Source organism: Typopeltis vanoorti, chromosome 26 (assembly GCF_054136105.1).
Source record: "Typopeltis vanoorti isolate ZY-2024b chromosome 26, IOZ_Tvanoo_1.0, whole genome shotgun sequence".
In the NCBI taxonomy this organism is placed as follows: domain Eukaryota; kingdom Metazoa; phylum Arthropoda; class Arachnida; order Uropygi; family Thelyphonidae; genus Typopeltis; species Typopeltis vanoorti.
The window spans coordinates 7,230,774-7,255,684 of NC_143574.1; the positions used below are offsets into that span (position 1 = coordinate 7,230,774).

Sequence of the window (24,911 nt, forward strand, 5' to 3'; positions counted from 1 at the left end):
CATTATATCCTCGGCCGGTAATTTTCTGGGAGAAATGGCGAAGTTGTGGCCATGTGAGAGAGCATTGAGTGCTTCAGGCTTCAAATTAACTGAAGAAAGGTTGACTACAGTGTCGGTAGGAAGTTTTGGTTCGGAGGTCGAGTTCTTTTTTAAATTCTCAAATTTCTTGATATGTAGACCTCGTATTTTTTAAAATTCTTTATCCGCAGCAGTGCATGAGATGTCGTATAAAATTGATCAAAGCTCGTGGTTTAACGTGCTGGAAAGCTCTTCAAGTGCCCAAAAGGCTAAGTTTGCATCAGCTAGGAGAAAGTAAGTGGTGGCAATTTGTTCTCATAGCAAAGATTGGCTGGTGTGATTATAAATTCGGAGAGCCTTTTGTGATAAGAATCGGTGCTTGAATTTAACACAATTTGGGATTACCTGATTATCCCGGCAATGTTTTAGGAAGGTCAGACTGTTCAGTTGTCTTGATAGCTTCAGCTTCATTTTACCATAATGGTGAGGCCTTGTGTGCGATGGAATCTCCGTGGATGATAGTAATTCTCATAGAAAGGCTTAGACGTTAGTCATACATGCTTATTAAATAACTTAAGGAAATTATAATGTATAAAGGATATAAATTAAATTAAACTTTAATCTATATTTCCAATATTTTGGCAATGTCACGTTGCCATCTTCACAAGAACTTAAAATAAAGACACATGCACGCAGGCACTACACACAGTAAATGAGGATGAAGCAGGAAGCTATTGTTTCTCCTAAAAGTCCTGATGGTGCCCCCCCTAGCGAGCTATGTAGGTATTCTTGGCATTTGGGCTGAAGGTCTTCTGATGTAAGTCTCCTTAATTTGTGGCAGTCTCATGCAATCAAATTTGTTAAGGTTTGGCATGTTTCTTAGGGCTGAGGCTGATTACATGAATAGCCTTTCAAATTTAAATTTACTACGGTATATTATTATTATTATTATTATTAAAACAAGACCTCATGGAGTCAAAGACTCATCTAGGAGGTCCTTTTATCTCACACACATCTCATCATACCGGGTCTTAAACACATTCAAACTCCTTGCAGACACCACACTCTCAGGCAAGGCATTCCAATCATTCACAACTCTGCACGAAAAAAAACCTGCCTCTCACTCCCCTACTCACACCCTCTTTATACAGTTTCCAGGTATGACCTCCGGTTCTCCCCTGATCTCCCACTATTCTCTGTAGAACTTCTCCACCATTGATCCTATAACAACCCCTTACCAACTTGTAGGTCTCTATCATATCTCCCCTCTTCCTTCTCTCCACTAGACTCTGCAAATTACATCTTTTCAATCTTTCCTCATACTCAACATTCCAGAGGTCAGAAACTACCTTAGTCAGTCACCTTTGGACCCTTTCCAACATCTCTTCATCCTTCTGAAAACCAGGTGACCAAATCTGGGCACAATAGTCCATGTGTGGCCTAATCAAAGCCTTATACAATGGAACAAGAATCTCCCTACTTCTACACGTCAGTGTCCTCCACATCATTCCCAGAAGCCTTTGTGTTGTCTTCACAATTTTGGCGATGTGTCCCCTAAATTTTAGATCCTTATCCACTATCACTCCCAGATCTCTTATTTCCTCTACTTCCAACAATATATTCTCACCAAGCATAAATTCTGCATCCCATCTTTGTTTTCCAAATTTTAAAACCTTACATTTTGCAACATTGAACTCGCATCCTCATTTGCTTGCCCAATCACTCAATTTATTCAAGTCTTCTTGCAAGGCCACAACATCTTCACTACTCTTTATGGTTCGTCCCAACTTTGCATCAACTGCAAACAACTGAATATCTCCATCCAAATCTTCGCCAATATCATTAATATACAAGTTAAATAGTAATGGCCCTAAAACAGATCCCTGAGGCACTCCACTAGTGACTTTCCTTTTCCTGGATATTGCACCCCCATACACAACTTGTTGATACCTATCAGATAGCCAGTCTCCAATCCAATGCACTAATCTAATATCCAACCCCATCTGCTCTAGTTTGACTGTCAACTTATCATGAGGTACTCTATCAAAAGCTTTTGCAAAATCCAAGTATATTACTGTGTATCCTTCTCCTCTGTCCAAGGAAGCAGTCACTTTATTGTAATAAGTAAGTAGATTACTAAAACACGACCTCCCTTTAGCAAATCCATGCTATCCATCAAAGATTATACCATTGTTGTCAACCCAACTCTGGATCCTAGTTCTCACAAGCTTCTCCAACAACTTAACCACAACACCTGACACACAGATAGGCCTATAGTTTGATGCTTGAGTACGATCACCTCCTTTATGAAGTGGCACAATTACCATGGCTTTATTCCACCATATTCTGTGGCATGAATCCAGAGCATGGTCTGCAAGACCAGAGTGGCTGTACTGGTGAAGCTTTCAATTTTGATGTCTGGTTTAATGCCATTTTCTTTTATAATGTGAACCATATAGGAGGACACATAAAGGAGGTGATCGAACTCAAGCATCAAACTATAGGCCTATCTGTGTGTCAGGTGTTGTGGTTAAGTTGTTGGAGAAGCTTGTGAGAACTAGGATCCAGAGTTGGGTTGACAACAATGGTATTATCTTTGATGGACAGCATGGATTTGCTAAAGGGAGGTCATGTTTTAGTAATCTAAGTACTTATTACAATAAAGTGACTGCTTCCTTGGACAGAGGAGAAGGATACACAGTAATATACTTGGATTTCGCAAAGACTTTTGATAAAGTACCTCATGATAAGTTGACAGTGAAACTAGAGCAGATGGGATTGATATAGGCCTATCTGTGTGTCAGGTGTTGTGGTTAAGTTGTTGGAGAAGCTTGTGAGAACTAGGATCCAGAGTTGGGTTGACAACAATGGTATTATCTTTGATGGACAGCATGGATTTGCTAAAGGGAGGTCATGTTTTAGTAATCTACTTACTTATTACAATAAAGTGACTGCTTCCTTGGACAGAGGAGAAGGATACACAGTAATATACTTGGATTTCGCAAAGACTTTTGATAAAGTACCTCATGATAAGTTGACAGTGAAACTAGAGCAGATGGGATTGGATATTAGATTAGTGCATTGGATTGCAGATTGGCTATCTGATAGGTATCAACAAGTTGTGTATGGGGGTGTGATATCTAGGAAAAGGAAAGTACCTAGTGGAGTGCCTCAGGGGTCTGTTTTAGGGCCATTACTGTTTAACTTGTATATTAATGATATTGGTGAAGATTTGGATGGAGATATTCAGTTGTTTGCAGATAATGCAAAGTTGGGATGAACCATAAAGAGTAGTGAAGATGTTGTGGCCTTACAAGAAGACTTGCATAAATTGAGTGATTGGGCACAGAAATGGGGATGCAAGTTCAGTGTTGTAAAATGTAAGGTTTTAAAATTTGGAAAACAAAGATGGGGTGTAGAATTTATGCTTGGTGAGAATATATTGTTGGAGGTAGAGGAAGTAAGACATCTGGGGGTGATAGCAGATAAAGATCTAAAATTTAGGGGACACATCGCCAAAATTGTGAAGACAACACAAAGGCTTCTGGGAATGATGTGGAGGACACTGACGTGTAGAAGTAGGGAGATTCTTGTTCTGTTGTATAAGACTTTGATTAGGCCACACATGGACTGTTGTGCCCAGATTTGGTCACCGGGTTTTCAGAAGGATGAAGAGATGTTGGAAAGGGTCCAAAGGCAACTGACTAAGGTAGTTTCTGACCTCTGGAATGTCGAGTGTGAGGAAAGATTGAGAAGATGTAATTTGCAGAGTCTGGTGGACAGGAGGAAGAGGGTAGATATGATAGAGACCTACAAATTGGTAAGGGTGTTATAGGATCAATGGTGGAGAAGTTCTACAGAGAATAGTGGGAGATCAGGGGAGAACCAGAGGTCATCCCTGGAAACTGTATAAAGAGGGTGTGAGTAGGGGAGTGAGAGGCAGGTTTTTTTCGTGCAGAGTTGTGAATGATTGGAATGCCTTGTCTGAGAATGTGGTGTCTGCAAGGAGTTTGAGTGTGTTTAAGACATGATATGATGAGATGTGTGTGTGATAAAAGGACCTCCCAGATGAGTCTTTGACTCCATGAGGTCTTGGGCTAATAATAATAATAATAATAATATAGATGATGAATAAGAGAAGATAGTCTGCACCTTTGTCTTACACCTAACTTGACACATCAAACCATCTTACTATACCTCCTTCATTTCTAACAGCTTATTTCAACTTACTTCTCTTGGTGTTCTTAAGGAGTTATTTTCAAACAGCATTAAATGAAGTTCTACTGATCTTTTCTAGAACCTTTATACACTTTCCAATGTACAAGATCCTCAACAGTCATTGAGGATCTCCTACATTGATGTTCTGTAACATTACATCTCAAAAAGCAACTATCCTTTTTCTTTCAGACTTCATTATGTTTCAGGTCTCGCATTCATAAGTAGATACTGAAAAAAGCACTACAACCAGAATTCTCAGCTTTGTTCCTATAGTGACAGATATCCTACCAGACTTTAAATGAGCTTCTGAGTATTGTCTTAGCTATTCCAATCTTTTTCTTAGGCCTTCTGAACATTAATAATATTCTTTACATTAATAATGAATCGTAGATGTTCATATTTGTTAACCTCCTCAATTATTTCACTATTAATGTAAACTTGTTTCTTGGGCTCTAGACAGACCCTCTCTGTCTATACTTCTTTCAAAAATAAGTCTTCCTTGTCTAAGGTCAAGTTTTAGTCCTCTGCTCTCTCACTGATTCTTATTAACTCCTGTCATGGATTTGTTCTAGCTTTCCCCTGCAATACAGAGAGGCACTCTGTCATCAGCTACCTGTCCTAATTTCTGTCTTCAGTCCATTCAGTACTATATGCATGATGCTGAACGGGTGAGGAGAAAATAGGCATGCTTTTTTAATAACGAATCCGAGATGTTTCAAATTTGTTAACCTCCTGAATTATTTCACTATTAATGTACATTTCCTAATTCCCTTTCCTATCTGAAGCCAATCAATTATTCCAACAGCTGTTCTTACCATGACATCTTGCTCTCTGTCAAATTAGCTATCAACCTGATAATGTGTTGAGGAAAACCCATTATTTTCATTACTTCTCTGAATTTCACATGTTGAAGACAGTGAAAAGTTTTAGAGTAGTTTATAAAACACATTAAGAAAGGGTATCTAAACTTTTTACACTTTTCAATTATCTATCCAAGACAAAGGAGCTGATTTTTGGTACCCTTGCTCTTTTCCCGAAACCTGAGGCCAACCTTGTATATATCTTTCTTCCATCCTTCTGCAACCTGCTTCACAATCTCTCTCTCTCTCTCTCTCTCTCTTTGATCCTTAGATATATTAACTTTGTCTCGACTATGTATACTCTCAGAAAACAATAGTCACTCCATGTCACGCCCAACCATTCCCATATTATGAGGGAAAGTTAGTGGGTTTCATTATGTATCACTAAGTAGCAACACAGTCTGGGATGATGACAGCACATATAGTAGACATGCATATACAAGATTTGTAGCTTTGTTCAGCAGTCCAAAGTGGTGACCATGCTTGAAGAATGTACAACTATTGAACAGCATGCTATTGGGTGATTTGGCAAAAAGACTTCTTGCAAAGGACATTCATAAAGAGATATATCATGTTTGTGATGAGAAGTGTTTGTCACATATAGCATTTCACAACTGAGTCCAGAAATTTTCAGAGGGACACTCAACATTTCACAATGAAGACTCTGTCTGTTGGAGTTGTGACAGAACCCAATCTGAAATGGGTAAAACAGATGATCTGAATTGACAGGCAGATAACAATAGATAGCATAATGAATAATAGGTTGTTCCCTTGGTCTAGCCTACATCATAATGCATGAACATATACATTTTTGGAAAGTGTGCTGACAGTGGATGCCAAGAGAACTAAGACCCTCAGCATAAAATGAACCAAATGGGTCTGGCCTTGCAGGAAATGAAGGAGAAGACATGTTATATGTTATATATGGAACCAACCATTCAGGGGGATAAATGGTTGGTTCACCACTACCAAGCATGCTTCATTGCAATAGAAACATCCTGCTTCACCAGCAAGCAAGATGTTCAAGGTTACACCTTCAGTGGAGAAAGTTTGTTTATAATCTTTTAGGATTCCTGGGGAGCACTGCTGGCCCATTTTCAGAAATGTGGTGAAAATGAGAATGCCACATCATACTGTGAAATTTTATTGACGCTTCAGGATGCAATTTTCTAAAAATATCCAGGCCTACTGACAATAGGACTGTTGCTCCTGCATGACAATGCAAGATCTCATATAGCTACAGGAACCTTGGAGAGAATTCAAGTACTTCCAGAACTCTAACATCCACCTCACAGCACTGACTCTTCTCCAAGCGACTTTCACCTGTTTAGCCCACTGATAAAGAACCATGATGGTAAACATTTTGCAGATGATCAGGAGGTTGAAAATGAGATGCTGAGTTGCCTGAGATAACAGACAAAATATTTCTATGCTGCTGGTTTTGACTGATCAAGCAATGGGACAAGTGTATAAACATTGAAGGGGGGGGGGATTATATAGAGAAATGTTTTTACATGGTTTGCATTTTGATTGTTTTATTCTGTTTAATCATTGTTGCTGAATGAATTTAAAATGAAACCACAGGTATTGTGTATGTTTGTATGGGAGCTTTTGCAATGCATCCTTGGACTCCATGTAGATGTCTGAATAATATGAAATACATATAATTTTGTATTTGTTTTTAACACTTGCTATAATAATATTTCATAAAATACCATTTATCTCAATTATATAAATATTACAGAAGACAGAAATACAAGACCTGATAATATTGGAGTCTTGACATTTAACAGACTGATTTGGAGGAAGATTGTAGATAGGAAGTTAGTAATGATGTAAAATTTTCATGTAGTACTATTGTTGAATTTTGAATGAAAATATTTTAACTAAGAAATATCTCATTCAGAATTTATCAAGAAGTTAAAAAAATAACGAAAATGCTTGTAAATAAGTGAAGATACCAATTTTGTTTAAAGAATTATACTAATGCAAATTTTGTAATATTAATTAAGGTGAAAGATGTAATTTATTTGTAAAAGATTATAATGTAAGAAGTTTCTTTACAAGATATATGTTAGAGCATAATAACGAAGGATCAAAGTCCATTAACGACAACTTCTGATAAATTGTATAGCCGACGGCAAATTGCTTACGTGCAAATGGCACGCGCACAGCGTTTTTTCCGGGAAGACACAGCATGCGTACAGAGTATTCCAGGAAGATAGGAATGAAATAGGAGCCAGGTGCAAAAAATAAAGTGTCGGGCAGAAAGTTTTGGGTGAAAGAGGGCACTAGAGATAAGAGGTATAAAACGGGTTTGCCCCCCCCCCCCGCGCAGAGATTTTTAGGTTTTTTTCATCTGGAGTTGCTGGAGAATTTCTGGTGGAGTCAGGAAGAGTTCCAGTTCAAGATCTAGTCGATAGCGGGCAGCTATTCTCTGCTGTCATTTCGTGATGTTGGGCAGAAGGAATAGATGAAGAAATATTAGGTACTTTTCCGAGTAAGCCTGAAGAAACTGGCCGCCACATACGTCCACGTGGATCGATTCAATCCATGCTGTTTCCAGTCGAGAATGCGATGAAAGGACAGAATAATGAAGGCCAAATCTAGCCCATGAGTTAATCACCAAGGATGAGATCGAACATTTGGAGGGAAATTATAAAGCAAGGATAGACGGAATAAGAGCCAGGAATGTGGTAATGTAAAACCTTTTATAATTCCTTTGTTAAGAAAGAACGGAATAATGTGTTATGGAAGAAATGAGATGTTAGCTTATATAACTATAAGCTTGTAAGAAGGACTATAGTGAGATTTAGATACCAGTGTTTAGAATCTAATGGCTGTTTCCTTAATATTTGTCTGAATGAGTAGTAGTTAATTTGCTATAAGTAATTGATCTATAGAATTATCGATGTGAATGTTTTAAGAATATGTGTAAGATAAGTAAAAATATTTAAAGGATGCTAGCTAAAATTTTGTGTAGTAAAATGAGCCTATTCTTAGATGTGATATGTGAATTACAGTTGTTATGTCTACCCTTATAACTTGGGATAACTCTATTCCTATTGAGTAATTTTTTATTGTAAATGTGTAATCTTTAGAATCTAATAAATGTATCTCGATTATTTTAACCTGTTTTGTGCCTTGATTTGAATCCAATGCACCGCTTGCTAATATTTGAATCTGAGCGAGATTGAATTATATGACAGAGACCACGACTGCAATCTAAAGTGTTTTAAGATTGATAGATAAAATTTGATATGAGGAGTAATTAATAGATTGATTTACTTAGTATGTTTTCTGAGGGTTACTTCTTGGTTGGAAGGAATTTCTAACCTAGGGATCTGACTGGCGCAGCTTGATCAAATAAATATTGCCAGAACCTGAATAGGAAGTAACTCCAGACCGTTATTGTTGAGGATCGGACTCTATTCAGAAGTCAATCCTTTGTCAATTTTTTTAATATACGTAATCATTCTAGGAATCGGCCAAATTGCGTGGATAGATTTAACTTTGAAAAAGATAAGAGATATAAGTAGGAGAACAACAATAAAATATAGATTAAAGAAAAGTAAATGAAATAAGACACAAATATAACACTATCATATCCTGTACATCCCTTGAGGGTATATATCAGGAATTTGATGATGATGATATAATTATTACATGAAATGCTTTTCTGTTTTTCATATTAGCTTTGGATATTTTATTAAAACTAAGATGAAAAAATTATGACCACCATACTGTCCGCTAGAGGTCTGAAATGGTTTGAAAATCAATGTTTGATTTCTACAGCAGTGACTTTGAATTGTTTAATCATAGAGGTTAAATGTGCTGAGAACATACTATGGGTTTCCATCTTTTTGTTGATGGAATTCACATAAATGAAAATGTTCAGTGTACTGAGATAGGTACATATATTTAGTGGATGGAATTCACATACAAAAAGTCATATTGGTTTTAATAAAGAATTTAAAATTTATTTTAAATTATCAGTTTTTTATGGAAAAAAATTCCTTTAATTACAGAGAGTGTTTGCAAATTTTGGAAAACAGATTATGGGAAAATGAGCAAAGTAAAAGGCATTATGAAAGTGGTGTAAGAATGGGACTTGGCATTTTCAATATGGTAAGAAATATATAAAATTTTAATAAAACAAAAAAATAAATAAAATAAAGTATAAGACTTATGCATGCTCTTTGGAAAACTGTATATGGTATAGTTTTATTTTTATTATTGTCATTATTTCTTTATGTCACATACACATGAGAAGCTGCACAGAACTTATATCAATGCCATGTTTGGTCATGGGATCAAGAGGCAAGTAGTATGTTAATATTCTTTTTGAAGAGCTGGTGATTGTAGTCTTTGAAGAATACTAAATCGAGAATATTCCCGAAAACAGAGGTAGTTGGAATGAAAGATGAATGCAGTAGCAGGCTTAATGGGTTAGCAATTCAACTGTAATTAATTTTCAGTTGGGAATCTGTTGCACTTGTTATTGTAGATTTGGTGTGTGTGTGGGGGGGGGAGGATATTTGATGCCTGTTTTTCTGAATTATTAAAAATGCAGAAAATGTGAGATAGTGGTAAGAGAAAGTCTGTGAGAGAAGAGTTGTCAGTTGGTTGAACTGCCTACTTCTGGATAGTGCCAAGAATTTTTAGACAAGACAGGTTTTGGTGCATCCTAAAATGTTAGAGCAGTAGCCCAAGGATGGGTGTATTTGGGATTTGTACAAATTTGTTGTTTATTATTTTAACGGTGTAATAGAACACAGAAACTAAGTAAATAATTAATTTATTGACTTGATGCTGATATTTCGCTGGTATTATAACCAGCATCTTCAGAGCACAAAAACACTGTTTGTCACAATACGCGAGACTAAAACAACATGGTGTACTTAACCAAAATTGTAGCAGCAACACAAAGACTAGAGTCCTGATTTTGGCGCCCTCTATCTGAAAAAAAAAAAAAAAAAAACGCTATCATATATTACTAGAGTCCTAGAAAAGTGCTAGTTTTTTTCTTAATATGACTGTCTCCCAGATCTTCGGCAAGTTAATACAGCCATATTTGTTGAGATTTGGAGTGTGTTTTAGGGCTTCTGTCGCCTCTAAGAACAATCTCTCTGATTTATATGGGTTTCTGTGTAGTACTTTTGTGTTTTTCCAGTTGATCCTGTGTGCAGGGGTATCCAGAGCATGGTCTGCTAGGCCCGACTTCCCATAATGATATTTCCGGACGTATCGTTTATGTTCGCTGATGCGGATATTCACAGTTCTTCCTGTTTGACCGTAGTAGGCTTGATTGCATGAGCAGGGTACTTGGTAGACTCCTGGATGTGATAAAGGAGGAATGCTGTCGTTGGGTGAGCGGATGAGGGTGGCTAATTTGCTACATGGTCTGAATGTGGTGCGTAGTTTATGTTTATTGAGGATTCTTGAGATCTTTTCGGATGTGCCTTTAATGTAGGGGATGGTGACTGTTTTGTTGTAGTTCTCTGTGGTGGATGGTGGGAGGGGTTTCTTAGGAGTGTTTAGTATTTTGTTTATTTTTTGTGGATTGTAGCCGTTGGCCAAGAAGGTGTGGCGTAAGTGAGTCAGTTCAGCAGTCAGAGCCTTGTCATTTGAACAGATTGCTCTCGCTCTATGGGTTAGCGTTTTTAATATGCCATATTGTTGAGAAGGATGATGGTGTGATTGTTTGTGTAAGTATCTGCCTGTATGTGTGGGTTTTCTGAAAACTGAAAATGATAAGGAACCATCTGGGAGATGTGTGATGAGTGTATCCAGGAAAGGCAGACAGTTGTTGGCTTCCAGTTCCATAGTAAAGTGGATTTTTGGATGTTGGCTATTTAAATGTGCTAAGAATGTTTTCAATGTCTCAGGGCCATGTGGCCAAATAGCAAGCACATCATCAACATAGCGTAGCCAAAGTGTTGGTTTGAGAGTGGCTGTATTGATTGCTTGTTTTTCCAGGTGTTCTATGTAAAAGTTGGCTAGGGGGGGGAGAAAGGGGGGAGCCCATGGCTGCCCCATCAATTTGTTTGTATATTTTCCCTTTCCATGTGAAATATCCTGCATGTATTGTGAATTTGAATAGTTCAAATATATCAGGGGGGAAGTGTGACTTCAGTAGATTGAGAGTTTCTATTGGTGGTACATTTGTGAATAGTGAAGTGATGTCAAAGCTTACTATTAAGTCTGAGCTTTTTAGGGTGAGGTGTTGTAAGATGCTTTTTAGGTGTGCTGAATTTTTGATAAAGGAGGGAGAATTGTTAGTGAGAGTGGCTAGTAGCTTCGCTAAATGTCTAGCCAGTTTGTATGTGGGACTATTTATACTGTCCACAATTGGGCGTAGGGGTGTGCCTGGTTTGTGAATTTTTGGTGATCCATAGATCCTCGGTGTTTTAACATGGAAAGGTTTGAGTTTGTTAACTGTGTCTTTGGGCCAGGAAGTGACTTTTTTTAATAATTTTCGTGCCTTATTCTTTTGTGTGTTGGTAGGATCGCGATCTATAATTTTGTATGTTGACTGATCTTGTAATAGTGTGTGCATTTTGTTTTCATATTCAGTTGTGTCCATCACCACGGTTGCATTTCCTTTGTCTGCTTTTGTTATGGTAATCTGGCTGTTGTTGTGTAGCTCTTTTATAGCAATGAATTCCTTATGTGGGATATTATTTTTTGGAGGCTTGGACTTGATTAGGATGTTGCCACATCTAAACGTATGTTGTTAGCTATTGTTGGAGGCAGGTCGTAAATTCCTCGTTCGATGGACGCCATTATTTCGGCTTTTGGAACTTGCTTGGGAGTTATGGCAAAGTTGTGCCCTCGACTTAAAGCAGTCGTGGCTTCTTTGCTTAAGGTGAGTGACGATAGATTCACGACGACGAGGTCTTGTTGTAATTGTGGTCATTGTATGGTGTTCCGTTGTTGTAGATTTTCGAACTTCTTTTGGTGCCGGTTTTTGACTCTGTCGAATTCTTTTTTTGCCGTTGCGTCGGTGATGTTCTCTAAGATCTGCCAAAGTTCCGTATTTAGAATATTATGCAGTGATTCTCGTAATTCGCTGATGGTTGTATTTGCTTGTGCTAATTCCCGACGAGTGGTGTTAATTTGTTCGCGTAAAAGCGCTACACTCGCTCGTTTATAGATGCGTTGGGCTTTGGCCGAGTGGAACTTGTTTTTGATTTTAAAACAGTTCGGTATTAATTTGGTGTCTCGGCACCTCTTTAAGAAGGCTAACCTGTTTAGTTGCTGCGCCAATTTCAACTTCCACTTACCATATCGTCGTGTCTTGCGTACGATATCGTCTCCGTGAAGAATCCTTAAACGTGTGGACAGACTTATGTGTTCGTCGAACATGTTGTTTATTATTTTAACGGTATAATAGAACACAGCAACTAAGTAAATAATTAATTTATTGACTTGATGCTGATATTTCGCTGGTATTATAACCAGCGAAATATCAGCATCAAAACATTTTTAAAACATTCTTAGCACATTTAAATAGCCAACATCCAAAAATCCACTTTACTATGGAACTGGAAGCCAACAACTGTCTGCCCTTCCTGGATACACTCATCACACGTCTCCCAGATGGTTCCTTATCATTTTCAGTTTTCAGAAAACCCACACATACAGGCAGATACTTACACAAACAATCACACCATCATCCTTCTCAACAATATGGCATATTAAAAACGCTAACCCATAGAGCGAGAGCAATCTGTTCAAATGACAAGGCTCTGACTGCTGAACTGACTCACTTACGCCACACCTTCTTGGCCAGCGGCTACAATCCACAAAAAATAAACAAAATACTAAACACTCCTAAGAAACCCCTCCCACCATCTACCACAGAGAACTACAACAAAACAGTCACCATCCCCTACATTAAAGGCACATCCGAAAAGATCTCAAGAATCCTCAATAAACATAAACTACGCACCACATTCAGACCATGTAGCAAATTAGCCAACCTCATCCGCTCACCCAAGGACAGCATTCCTCCTTTATCACATCCAGGAGTCTACCAAGTACCCTGCTCATGCAATCAAGCCTACTACGGTCAAACAGGAAGAACTGTGAATATCCGCATCAGCGAACATAAACGATACGTCCGGAAATATCATTATGGGAAGTCGGGCCTAGCAGACCATGCTCTGGATACCCCTGCACACAGGATCAACTGGAAAAACACAAAAGTACTACACAGAAACCCATATAAATCAGAGAGATTGTTCTTAGAGGCGACAGAAGCCCTAAAACACACTCCAAATCTCAACAAATATGGCTGTATTAACTTGCCGAAGATCTGGGAGACAGTCATATTAAGAAAAAAACTAGCACTTTTCTAGGACTCTAGTAATATATGATAGTGTTTTTTTTTTTTTTTTTTTCAGATAGAGGGTGCCAAAATCAGGACTCTAGTCTTTGTGTTGCTGCTACAATTTTGGTTAAGTACACCATGTTGTTTTAGTCTCGCGTAGTGTGACAAACAGTGATTTTGTGCTCTGAAGATGCTGGTTATAATACCAGCAAAATATCAGCATCAAGTCAATAAATTAATTATTTACTTAGTTTCTGTGTTCTATTATACCGTTAAAATAATAAACAACATGTTCGACGAACACATAAGTCTGTCCACACGTTTAAGGATTTGTACAAAGTTAGTGGCTGGAAAGATGAGAATATGTCTTGAGCAAAAAAAGGACATGGAGTTTTTAGAAAAAGATGATGTAGAAGTGATGTGTTTGTGCCAGGAAAAGCTAGATATAAATGTTACTCCAAGAAAAGAAATCTGGTCTTGACTGTTGCGGTAATATTATCAAAGGTAAAGAAAGAAGATTTAAGCTCTTCTTTATGAGAAAATTGTGTTTTTGGAGACAATGAAAGTTTTCATCACTTCATTTAGAATTAATTGAAGATTAATGTTTAGGATATTAGATCATGAAGCCTAACGATGTTTGAGCTGCAGGGTTTGTTGAATGAGAAGGTGAAATGGAAATTGCGGTTATCAACAAAATTATGGATAGGGTTTGAAGTCAGTGGGAGAGGTCATTTAAGTATGTGTATTTTTTTTTTTTATGTTGGGGTTCAGAACATGATGGTAGAAAGTATGGAAAAGTCACGTCAAATAAGTGGTATCAGTGAAACTTGTTATAGACCAGGAATGAGCTGTTATGTTTGTATACAAATGATAGAAGTATAAGAAACAAGGCAAATGAAATGATTGAATTTGTTCACCCAAAAATTGTTGGAATAAGTGAGACATGGTTGGATGAGGACAACATCCTGACAGGAATAGAGATGGAAGGGTATGATGTATTTCATGAAGATAGAAAGGATAAAAAAAACAGTGGTGGAGTGCAGTTGATGATAGAAAAAGAGTTATGTCCATACAAGGTAGACATGTAAGAGGGTAATAGTGCCAGTAAATGGTAACTTCTGGTTTGCAAAAGTAAGACTGCAATAACCAGAAATATCTTCCACTTTTCACACACGACACTTAATGGCAAAGTTAACCTCCTCACATCATTCTTCCAACTCCTGCAAAGACAACCAAGACATAATAAATTTAGTTTAATCCTTTATCCAAGTGTGAGCAAACAAAGTTTGCGCCTGAAAGTATCTTCAGGACTGGGGTAAGGTGGTACAACACCGGGACACTCCTTGCAAAGGTGGAGCAAGATACTAACACTCCTATCTCAGTATTTCCCATAATGCAAAACACATCTCCTTGCGGATATGTCTAATGTTATGCATTAAGGGAAGGGCCACAACCCAGACTAGTTTCGACCTTTATTGAGGTCGAATGGGAGTTCATGCCTTTCATCACTGGCCTCTTTAGATTTAAAAAAAGTTGTGCTGAGAGTCAGCTTGATAGTGAGAGAGGAGGAGAAAGATAGAGTGGATAGCAGTAGATAGTTAAAAGAGGCCTCAGTCGATCTACTTGGCCTGACTTAAATGTCAGCACCAAGCAGATCTCAAACATTATCTCCCTCCATCCGTTCTTTTCAGCTTTCCCCGGTCAGTCACCTCTTCAGGTGTCTGCCCGAGGAAAGTGGGGAAAAACAAATGAAAGAAGCACCACATGAAAAAGAGGAACTGGTAAATAACCTTTAAAATTACATATAACACTTTGTAAGAAACTAGGAAAATTCTGAAATTTCAACCGGAATGACCAGTTTAATACTGAGAAGAGCGGGGGCAGAGCCTGGCCTGGGTGATGCAGCCCACAAGGAGCTGCACTGCCTCGGTGTAAGCCTTCGCAGCCCAGGTTCTCAGGATACCCCCTCCTGTGTGGAATAGACATAGACCTTTTTTACAACAAAAATTCTAATCTGAAAGAGGACAAAAAGAAGAAAAAACAAACCAGATTTTTTTTTTTTCTCCCCCTCTGGCAGATCGATACTAGGAGTCGACTGACTTGTTAGGCAAGGTTTAAATCCTCCTGCTGTCTATTGTTGTGGGTTTTAATGATGAGATCTGCTAATTTATCTCCACGGACGTGGGTTAGCATATAGAGGCCTCTGTGCAGTGCTAGTCCCACGTCGTCCTCTGCATCAATAAGACCAATGATCTTTTCAGGAGTGATTTCATCTATATTATCGACAAACACGTCGCTCCATTCTGCACTGACGACTCTTGGCCCGTTTTGTCCTGTGAGTATCAGTTGAATGTCTCCGAATGTTTCTATTGCTTTTCGTAGTCTTGCCTCCTCCTCGGGGAAATCTTTTAAGAGATGCAATATAGGTGCATTGGCCTTTGCGTGAGGGAACTTTGTGGGTTCTGAAGTTGACTTTATTTTTCCAACTTCAGCTGGTTTTGGTTTTTTTATATTTACTTCTTCAGGGCTAGCTGGCCTCTTTTGTGTGCTTTCTGCATTGTTGATTTCCATATCTACTGCCTCCGTGTCTTCGTCTATTGTGACTGCAGTGATAGTTCCTTTTTGTTGGTGCTGCTGGTTATTTTCGGTTGCTACATTTGTAGTGGCGGTTTGCTCGGTGGCTGGTTCTTTCTGCCTTTTGTCTTTCCTGCTTGTAGGTTTCTCTATTGGTGTATTCGGCAGTGTTTCAGACGTGGCGGCATGATTCTTTCTTGTTGTTCCCTCATGCGCGGCCTTCAGGGTAGGGAACTCATTCTGTTCTGCGCCAATGACATATTTGGCTGTTGCTTCCGTGTTGGGCATAATACTGCCTCCCAATTTTTCGGCCAGGTTTCTGTCCGGACAGGTGTCCACCTTATGGCCGTTAGTGCCGCATTTTAGGCATGCTGACTGGCACTGTGCTACTGTATGGCCCCGCTGTTAGGCAGTTCTTGCATATTAACTTCGGGCACTGGGCCCCTACATGAGTGAGGGCGCCGCATCTAAAGCATTGCCTCTTTACTCCCGGGTAACTCACCATTACCCTGGCCGATCCTATCCTGACGAAATTCGGAATTTCCGCCTTCATCATGACGGAAAAGGCGACTTCACCAGATTTCCATTGTGGGATCTCAGCGTCCATGCCATCTTTGATATCTCGAACAGCTCCCCATTTCGAGAAGACTTTAGTTATGATGTCATTGTCTTCTTCTAAGTATTCAAGCGGAAAACGATCTATTCTTACTCTTTTGACAAAGCTTCCTACCACAAAAGGTTGAAAAATTTTTGCCTCGCACTCGACTCCTTTCAGAAGTTTTTCTCTAGTAGCAGCGTCTTTGTATACAACTTGAAACCTTCCCCCCCCCCATAAGGGGTGAAACCGGAAATATTGTCTGCCCTGACGCAGTCAATAATAGCCTTCGCAAACGTCCTCTGGTGAATACCACTATCTATTTCGAACCCGAGGGTTCTTACCCTCGGTAAAACCGAAGACGTTATTTAACGAAAGAAAGGAAGAAGACTTTCCAAGGATAGTCTATTCCTATAAAATAGCGGAATGCCGTGTATAGGCCTAAAAAAAAAAAACCACAAAAAGAACAAAGATATCTTACCAAGGCAGGACTTCAATCAGAGCTCTCTTTTCGGTTCTCCTAAACTGTTGCTGGAATCTGCTGGAACAGGTTTGAAGAAGGACTGGAACATGGAGCTTTCTCTCAGGGCTGCTGAAAAAGGTCTCTTCAGTGGGAGCCAGGCCCAAGTGGAGATACCAGGCAGAAGCATTAGCAGGTCATCTCTACCTATAGGAGTTGCCAAATGGTGTGCCACCCTTTTTAAATAAATTACTCTGGATTTAGAGAAAGATGTTGAAAGTTTATTTTTCACTTGGTTAGAGTATAATAAATTTAGTTTAATCCTTTTTCCAAGTGTGAGCAAACAAAGTTTGCACCTGAAAGTATCTTCAGGACTGGGGTAAGGTGGTACAACACCAGGCAACTCCTTGCAAAGGTGAAGCAAGCTACCAACACTCCTATCTCAGTATCTCCCATAATGCAAATTACCCAAGTCCTGAAGATACTTTCAGCGCAAACTTTGTTTGCTCACACTTGGATAAAGGATTAAACTAAATTTATTATACTCTAACCAAGTAAAAAATAAACTTTCAACAACCAAGACATGGTATCTGTGTTGTTCATGCATCCTGTAGCCTTCCTCCAGAAAGCCAACGGATGAATCTTGAACAACTAGGATGCTGAAAAGGCTTTTGGTCTTGATATTATCTTGCCAGTTGTATTTATAGATTGGTTTCAAAAGTAATACTTGCCTTTTACCATCTTTACACCCTGTTATACTTAGCTGACATCCACCCCGCAGCATGAAAGCAAGCCCATATTCAGCTCATTCCAAAAAAAATGAGATATGTGTCAGCCATTGAACTACAGACCTATTGCTCTTTCCTTGATACTTTCTAAAAGAATGGAAGAAGTAATTGACAAGTCAACTTCATCAACAAGGAGAACTGCCTCAGTAACCACCAAGTCCATAGCTCTTCCCACCTATATTATTCACCTTTGGACATGTGCCATAGAAAGATTTGGAGAAACTTCTGCTGCTGCACTTGATATTTTTAATGCATTTGATAGGGGCTGACATTCTTAGCACATTGACACTTATGGTTTTCCTTCATTCCCCTGTAGCTGAGAAGCAGCTTTTCTCTCTGGTCATTCACTGCACTCAAGAAATTTCTCTTCAGAGTTCTTTGCTAATGTAGGTATTCCTCAGGACCCTGTTATATCAATCTCCTCTCTTCCTCATATTTATAAACAGTCTTCTCTCACTGATTTCAAACACTATTGATAGTTTTTCTGATGATATCACATGTTCATTCCTCCTGCTCATAAAACAAAACTTGTAGTTTTATTATTATTATTATTCAGGCCTCCAAGGAGTCAAAACACCCATCGAGGGAGGTCCTTCCTAAGACATAAAGTCTGTCAAGACTCATCGAGGGGATGTCCCCCCTCTGAGAAACACAAAGTCTATCATACCACTCTTTAAACTCACTGACCGTTCTCGCTCCCACCACTCCATCAGGCAATGCATTCCATGGCTCAACCACCATCCATACAAAGAAACCGCTCCTTACCCTCTTGCTCACAGTTTCCTTTTGTAACTTCCAAGGATGGCCTCTTGTCATCACTCCTTCCCGCTGTTCAACCATGCGAAAGAACTTGGCATTGTCAACCCTGTAACCACCTCTCAACAGTTTAAAAGTCTCAATCATATCACCTCTCCTTCTTCTATCCACCAAACTCTGCAGTCCACATTCTCTCAGCCGATCCTCATAACTATCCTTGTACAGTCCTGAAACCATCTTTGTCATCTGTCTTTGTATCCTTTCCACAGTTAATTTATCCCCTTCAAATCCTGGGGACCAAATCTGAGAACAATAGTCCAAGTGTGGTCTGATCAGAGACTTATACAACGGAATGATAACCCTCTTATCTCTGCAGGTCAGTGTCCTTCTCATAATAGCAGCAATCCTCTGTGTTACCTTCACCACCTTTGCAATATGTCTCCTAAACTTCAGGTTTCTATCAATCATCAACCCCAGATCTCTTGTCTCCCCTACTTCCTCCAGTATAACTCCTCCCATAGAGTATGCAGCATCCCATCAATGTTTCCCAAACCTCAAGACCTTACATTTTGCTGCATTAAACCGAAACCCCCATTCATTTGCCCATCTATCTAGCTTATTTAAATCCTCTTGCAGGGCTACCACATCTGCACTATTACTAATAATCCTTCCCAGCTTCGCATCATCCTATCAGACAGCCAATCCTGAATCCAGTTGACCAATCTGACATCCAGACCCATGTGCTGCAACTTAAATATCAGCTTATCATGTGGCACCCTGTCAAATGCCTTCGCCAAGTCTAAGAAAATTGCAGTAAATGCCTTTCCCTCATCTAACGTTCTTGTAACTTTATTATAAAAGGCTAGCATATTGCTAAAACAAGAGCGTCCTTTCACAAATCCATGTTGATTCTCACAGATAACATTACCCTCATCTGCCCAATGCTGTATACGGTCCCTCACTACTTTCTCCAAGATCTTAACAACTACTGATGACACACAAACTGTCCTATAATTAGACACTTCCAGTCTGTTACCACCCTTATGCAATGGCACTATCTTACCTTCCTTCCATTCCCTGGGCACCTTTGCCAAAGCCAGACTTTCATTGAAAAGCCACGTTAAAGGCACTGTCAATTCCCTAGCACATTCTCTCAGAACTCGTGGTGAAATACCATCCAGTCCCACAGCTTTACTGACATCCAGAGTACTCAGTATCTGAAACACACTCTCCTCCTGTACCTCCAGACCTCGAACCAGTCCTATCCCTCTAGCATTAAAACTGACTCCCTCAAGATGAAATACTCCAATAAGGTGTTCATTGAACAATTCCACTATGTCCTCTGCATCAGTCACTCTATTCTCATTTTTATCCCACAATATCATTCTTCCACAGTCATTTCTCCTCCTCCTCCTACTGGCCACATAGCTAAAAAATTCCCTAGGATTTTCTTTGGATCTTAGGGTCAATCTCCTCTCATATTCCAGTTTCGCTTTCCTTACCACACTAGTCACTCTTCTGGCCTGTGTCTTATATTCCTCATGCATCTCTTCACCTGTCTCCTTATATCTCTTCCATAGCCTCTTTTTCGCATGCAATTCCTGTTTAATATTGTTTGTCATCCACTTTACTCTAAATTGCGTCCTCTTCTTCACTCGTGGTATACAACTTACCATTGCTGATAACAAATATTCTTTCACAATTTCCCACACACTAGTGATATCCCGGCCTTCCAATTCCTCCTTCCATGAAACTTTCTGAAGTTGACGTCTAAGACCATTATAATCACCTGCCTTATAATTCCACATAAGTTCCTGTCTCTTTGATACTCCTGCATGTCTATTCATTTTCCAAGTCAACACCATATGGTCACTCTCTCCAACTGGTGGGAGAGACGTCAACTCAGTTATTATCAACTCTTCTGATGCTATAACCAAATCCAAAACTTTTGAACCTCTTGTTCCCTCTGTTACATGTTGCCTAAGACATCTGTCCCTCAAGAATTCTAGAAATTCCATTCCCCTATTGCTACATGCATCTTCCTCTCTCCAATTTATACTACTGAAGTTAAAATCTCCCATAACAATCATTCTTCTTGCACTTGCCAAACTTAGCTGTCTAAACATCTCCTGGTCCCCATCCTCTGTGCTCCTGGGTCTGTAGCAACACCCCACTAAATATCCTGTCTTGCCTACCTCTACCTCACACCATACGCTCTCAAAATCATTTGTCTCACTTCCTTCCAAATTCTCCACTCTTAGAGGACATAGGTCATCACTTATCATAAGCAGTACCCCACCACCACGCTTTCCCCTCCTATCCTGACGAAAAATGCTATACCCAGCGACTTCTATTCCTGTTGTTATATCCCCTTCTTTCAACCACGTCTCAGTGATCGCAATAATTTTTGGCCAGGCTGATGCTATCTGCGCCACCAATTCCTCTCCCTTATTCCAGATACTCCTGGCATTAGTATAAAGCATATAAATGCCATTGTTTCTATACCCAGCATTATCCCTTCTAGACTCCACTGGGTTTGTTACCTGACATCGTCTCTCTTCTCCCAAGTATCCATTCCCACAAGAGGCCACCCCTGCTATCATCCTCCCTGGGACACACTGACTCGTTCAGAACAGCAATCTCTCCAGATGCCTACGTCCTTCCTCGTTCAAATGTAAATGGTCTCTCGCATACAATTCCTCTCTTTCCTCAAACGCACTCCAAGCATCCACATATACCAGTCCTCTCTTCTCACACATTCTCGCTATTATGCCATTCAATATCACTGCTCTTCTGCTCAGCTCATCATTATCATACCTAGGCAACACGCACACTATTTTTCCTCTCTCTGTCTTCTTCCGTACAGTCTCAAGCAAAAATCTCATATCTCTCGCTGCCCGACTTACATTACCACTCAAGTCATTCGTTCCTACCATCACAATCATCTCATCCACCCTTTCACCTCTCTTTATTGCCATAGCCACCCTTTCTATTGTTCCTCCTGGCAAACACTCCTCACGCATCCTATCTTGAACACCATGGATCATTGAGTCGCCATACATTATACCTCTTACCATTCTCTCGCTCCTATTGTTTCCATTCTCTCCTCTTCTTTCATTCCCATACCTCTCTCTTCTACTGTTTCCATTCTCTCCTCTTCTAACACTCCCATACATCTCTCTCATTCCCTCTATCCTACTGTTTCCATTTTCTCCACTTCTAGCACTTCCATATCCCTCTCTCATTCTGTCTCTCCTACTACTGTTTCCATCCTCTCGTCTTCTAGCATTCCCATACCTCTCTCTCATTCCATCTCTCTCCTACCGTTTCCATTCTCTCCTCTTCTAGCACTTCCATATCTCTCTCTCATTCCGTCTCTCCTAATGTTTCCATCCTCTCGTCTGCTAGCATTCCCATACCTCTCTCTCATTCCCTCTCTTCTACTGTTTCCATTCTCTCCTCTTCTAGCACCCCCATACCTCTCACTCATACTCCCTAAATTCTCTCTCTCTCCTACTCTGATTCACCTTGCATTTATCTCTTCCATTCTCCTAATCTTATCTTTCATACTTCTGCTTTCATTCACAAGACATTCCACCTCCTCTTTCAACTCATCTATCTCCCTTTGCAGGTCAGTCACTCTTAATCTAAATTCACTCTCCCAAACAAAACCATCTCCTAAACTTTCACAGTCACTCACACCTTCCACACTATCAACTATTATTTTCTCATTCTCTCCTATCACATTACTTGTCTTCCTACATTCATTCCCTGTCCTGGAGCAACAAAGTCGGATATCGATATATCTAATGTACTTATTTCCTCCAACTGCCTGCATTTTGCACACATACGCTCTCCACTCTCTTTAACAAGCCACATGTGTATTTCCCGAGACGCATACATGCCGCAAGTACTGCATGCCACAAAGTCCCTTATGATATTGCTAATAGTTGAGTTCTTAAATGGCGAAGGACTTGGCGTTACACCACTTGCGACTGCTGCTGAATCCACCATCATTCCTTACTGCCGAGTAGCATAATCTTTAATAATTATTCAATTAATAAATAAGAGGGAAAAAAGTACAAACATCAGAACATTTAAGTACTAAATATAATTAAATAAAATGAAATATAACTAAATACAGTAACTTAGCTTCGTTTTGTCTTCCACCGTTACGCGTTCGATTCCGACAGTCAAACTATTCGGGCTAAAAGAATTTTCTATAACCACTGCCCTAAAGAATGGTATGGAGATAATGACATCCTCGTTACTTTAAATGTTACACAGTGTTGTCTTTTTTCTCACAAAAAAATATTTATTCACCAGGGATAAAAATCTTTCGATAACACCCAACTCAACAGTCAAGATCTTATATCTCTTCTTGAATTTGCATTTACTTCTAGCCCTTTTCTGGCACAAACAGGTCACTTCCCAAGATTTGGAAAACTTTAATTCTTAAACATCCTGCCCAACAGTTACAGCTAACCAACAGCATCCATAGAGAATGCCCCTCATAAGATTTTATGCTCCTAGTCTAACTAGGAGACTTCCATTATTGTTTTGTATGGAATTTTACATTTTGTAAAATTCCATACAAAACAATAATGTATTCTTAATAATGTATTCTTAATTTTTAATATTGTATTCTTATTTCTTTTGTATCCTTTTTCTATCCTTATTTAATAAGGTTAGAAAAAGGATACAATAAGTTAAAGAAGCACTCCTTGAAAAGAAGAAAAGTTCCTCACAAATAAGTCAGCAGATGATCTAAAAGAATACGGAGAAAAATGTAAGAGAGCTAGGCTGTATGTAAAAGTAACTATACAAAACTCATGGGAGACTCTTGTTTAGCTATAGTATATCCTCATCTTCAGTTTTCGTGGGAATACTTTGTTAAGAATATAGAAAATAAATATCAGGAAGATGGCAAAATGTTCTGGAGGCTATAGAACAAACTTAGAAATGGAGGAAAGAGTACCGGAAAGGGAATTAAGATGATAAAGGTGACATGAAAACTGAAGATGAGGATATCCTAGATGTCTGGAATAATTACTTTGAAAGATTGTTATAAGAGCCAAGCAGCTACAGAACCATACTAGAAAATTTTCAAGAGGAATGCAAAGAGGAGTACATATCAAAACTTGAGGTAGAAAAAGCTGTCAAAAATTTGAAATGTGAAAAGGCAATTGGAGTAGATGATATTTGACCAGAAATGCTTAAGTATGGAGGTATAAAAGTTTTGCAATGGCTATAGTGCATAATTCAGAGGGCCTTGTCAGAAGGTCAAATTCCCAATGCTTGGAGTAGAGCTCTCATAGTACCCATCTATAAAAAAGAGAATAAAATTGTGAAAATTGCAGAGAAATTTCTTTACTGTGTTCCAGATAAGATTTATGCAAGCACACTTGAAAAGGTCAAGAAAGATTGTGGAAGAGAAACTTGGAGAAGAACAAGCTGGTTTCAGACCAAATAGAGGGTGCCAAGATCAGATTTTCACAAATGGTTGAGAAATTGTGACAATATGACAGGGATCTGTACTTGAGATTTGTAGATCTGGAAATGGCATATGACAAGATGTCCAGAGAAAAGCTTTTCAAAAGTGTTTAGAAGGAGGGCCATAATTGCCAATGACTTTATGCGTGGGTTATGCATGGAGAGTGGTGTGGAATTTGTGGATGTGTGGAATGAGTTCGATGGGCGAAAGGACTTATATAAGATGGATGGGTTACATTTGAATGGAGTTGGTGTACGGAGACTTGAAAGAGTGTTGATGAATGATGTGGAAGTGGATGTACAGACTCAGGGAAACTAGATTTATTAAGAGGGGGGGGAGTAGATATGCAGACTTTAGGGGGGGCAGTTAAGTGTATGAATGAGTATATTACGCCCGGGCGAGTACGACGGACAACAAATCAGAATGGGATAATTAGTATAAGGAATCAAAGTAGGGATGGGACAAATGGGCTTCTGCGATTCATGTACACTAATGCCAGGAGTATTAGGAACAAGAAGGAAGAGTTTTTGGCCATGGTTGGCACTTCCAGGCCACAGGTTGTCGGTATTAGTGAAACATGGCTGACAGAAGATGATAAAGCTAGTGGGATTGAATGCGATGGGTATAGCGTGTTCAGGAGTAACAGGGTGAATAAAAAGGGGGGCGGAGTGTTATTGATGATAGCTGATGAGCTTCAGCCAAGGAGTATAGAAGTTGAACTGCAGGATGGGGAAAAAAGCACATTTGAGGCTGTTTGGTGTGAGATACAATCTAGCAGAACAAAATATACAATTGGGTGCTGCTATAGACTGG

At 39.2% G+C, this 24,911-nt stretch overlaps 1 protein-coding gene across 3 annotated transcripts in view; it reads left to right on the forward strand.

The window, feature by feature from the left end:
- Positions 1 to 24,911, forward strand: part of LOC150092294 (tetratricopeptide repeat protein 39B-like) — a 240,941-nt gene that overhangs the window by 141,300 nt on the left and 74,730 nt on the right. For all 3 annotated transcript variants that reach the window (XM_090414906.1, XM_090414907.1, XM_090414908.1), the window contains exon 7: positions 9,125 to 9,224. In XM_090414906.1, coding sequence (XP_090271032.1) covers positions 9,125 to 9,224 — 100 coding nt within the window. The remainder of the gene's footprint in view (positions 1 to 9,124; positions 9,225 to 24,911) is intronic.